We start from the raw sequence: 2500 nt of genomic DNA, 5'->3' as shown, positions 1-2500 counted from the left end.
AAGCTTGGAATGCATTGGAAATGGAAGAGATTGACTTGCTATGTGCTGATGTTGAGGGCATATTATCAAAAGATACTAGGTGAGTTTCAAAGTAGTTTAATTGTTACCTGTATCAGTGAGTGCTGACTCGTGAGTGACTCGATCTGAGCTTAGTCCTTACCGACCGGGGTGCCCAGTCACAGCAGTGACTTCCAGTCGACAGTGGGAACTCATGAGTTTGGACGGGGCTCGATTTGCCGACCATGGGGATTTGAAGCCGGCGCGTTCAACTGTACCAGCCTGACAACTATGTGCATGATTGTAATAAGTATAGAGGACTCAAGCTCATATTCCAAACAATTAAAATACGGGAAATTATAGTGGGTGCTAGATTCAGAAAAAACGTGGAAATATCAAACGAACAGTTTGGATTTATGACATATTAGTTGTACAACTCTTGGAAAGGTGCAGTGATTGTTGCCAGAAAAAAATGCCGAATTAATACAAGATATCTACGACGTTGAAATGTAACAAATCCCCTGGTACCGACAATATATCATCTGAATGATTAATGGTTGGAGGTGAGAACATGATTGACATGTTCAAGCTTTGCGACACTATAGTGAAGACCAAAAAATGGCCAACCAAATGGACAGTCCTTTGTGATACCATTACCAATGAAAGGAAACATGCGCAAATGTGAAAACAACAGGACAATAAGACTGATCAGCCACCCAAGCCAGATTTTATTGTATGTCCTTCTAAACATTCCAATTAGGAAGGAGTACAATGAAAACATTTATAACCTACACATACTTTCAGAAAATACCCTGGTCACCACCTACCAGTCTACCATAATTTAATTGACTTTAAGAAGGCATTTAATACAAGATCAGTCCAACCATCACAAAAACAATCAAATACCTTTATGAACATTCAAAGAGTATTTATCGGTAACAAACCCAGTAAATGGTTCCTGTCGAAGATTGGAGTGAGACAAGGATGTGTGCTTTCGTCATACTTGTTTAATCATTTCCTAGTATTTATCATGACTGAAGCCTTGGAAAACTTCTTTAAGTGATGTTACTGTTAAAGGAAGAAAAGTTTCTAACCTACGATTCGCAGATGACAGTGATCTGATTGTAGCAACTGAAGACGAATTAAGAGATTTGACACGACGAGTGGAAGATCCAACAACAAAATATGGGATAGAGATTAGTGCAGAGAAAATTAAGGTCATGGTTACATCTATAGAAGATATCAAACTTCACCAACCGATAGTTGTTTCAAACCAACCTCTCGAACAAGTAGATTATATCAAGTATCTTGGAAGCCAAATCAGCAACGATTTGTATTCAATGAAAGAAGGGAAAAGTCGTATCGCAAATAGCTACAGCAGCCATGACCAAAGTAGACCCAATTTGGAAGAATAAAGCCATCACGATCAAAACAAAGATACGATTTATGAAAGCCATTGTGATATCCATCATGACATATGGCTGTGAATCATGGATGTTGGATGCTGATATTGAAAGACGAGTGAATGCCTTCGCAATGAAATGCTTCAGAAAGATGCTGAAAATTCCATACATAGCACATCACACCAACGAAAGTGTTAAGGAGGAAATTATACAGAAGAGTATTTGGAAGATAGGTAAATGAAAATATGCCGAGCAAAGAACTAATACTTACAATGTGGTCCATATGAGGATCAGGGGGAAGTGGAGTTGGTGTATGGAGTATGTGAACAGTAAAGAGACCAGCAATGATGCATGGGTTTTAAAATATACATATGAAAACAAATGTAATCTAAATAGAAGTGACAGAGATAAGATTGTTGCGATAGATGTGTGGAGTGGCACAGGAGGAATCAATATATTAATTAATATATATTAATTTATGATATATTAATTAATAATAATTAAGAATCAATATATCGGAGGAGCCGTTAGAGTGACGCAACTGATATCGAAAATGCAAGGAGGCAATTCTGGTGATATGGTCATGTGAAGAGGATTACGTCGGATGGATTTGGAGGTACCGAGAAGGAACATTGAAGGATCATGCGGGAGAACATCTTAGGGACCAATATGTCACCCAAAACAGCGACCCCATATAGAATTGGGATTAATAATGCTGAGGAAAAATAAGATGGATGAATATAGTAGCTGAGTAAGTGTTATATGTAATGACTTGTCAAACATCACTCAAAAGTAGGTATGACTGGGATATCATACAATTTAATTGTCATATTAAAAGTGTCGATCTATGATAATATTTAAAGTAACCATTTAAGTACCCATGAAATACTGAAATTTGACTGTCCAAAGTTGAGAGCATACAAAATAGAAACGAGATACATATACAGAGAGAATGAATGACATTGGCTATATTTAAAAGCGTCCTTCAGGCCTTCAGTATATATAGCAGGTGATACTCTCGGTTTGTATCACTTCTACTTCTCGCTCAACATGTCTGCCAAGGTAATTATATCTTTTTTCTTACTGAACGAGAAAACTAA

At 37.3% G+C, this 2500-nt stretch overlaps 1 protein-coding gene across 1 annotated transcript in view; it reads left to right on the top strand.

The window, feature by feature from the left end:
• The first annotated feature begins 2439 nt into the window (after nucleotides 1-2439).
• LOC122262169 (pro-resilin-like) overlaps nucleotides 2440-2500 on the top strand; it is an 858-nt gene continuing 797 nt past the window's right edge. Inside the window, exon 1 of the mRNA XM_043030117.2 lies at nucleotides 2440-2462. Coding sequence (XP_042886051.2) covers nucleotides 2451-2462 — 12 coding nt within the window. The 5' untranslated portion in view covers nucleotides 2440-2450. The remainder of the gene's footprint in view (nucleotides 2463-2500) is intronic.

Source organism: Penaeus japonicus, unplaced genomic scaffold (assembly GCF_977035675.1).
Source record: "Penaeus japonicus unplaced genomic scaffold, GWHDUDI00000001_assembly GWHDUDI00000002, whole genome shotgun sequence".
Lineage (NCBI taxonomy): Eukaryota > Metazoa > Arthropoda > Malacostraca > Decapoda > Penaeidae > Penaeus > Penaeus japonicus.
The sequence above is the reverse complement of the archived record's forward strand: the minus strand, read 5'-3'. Positions and strand labels throughout refer to the sequence as shown.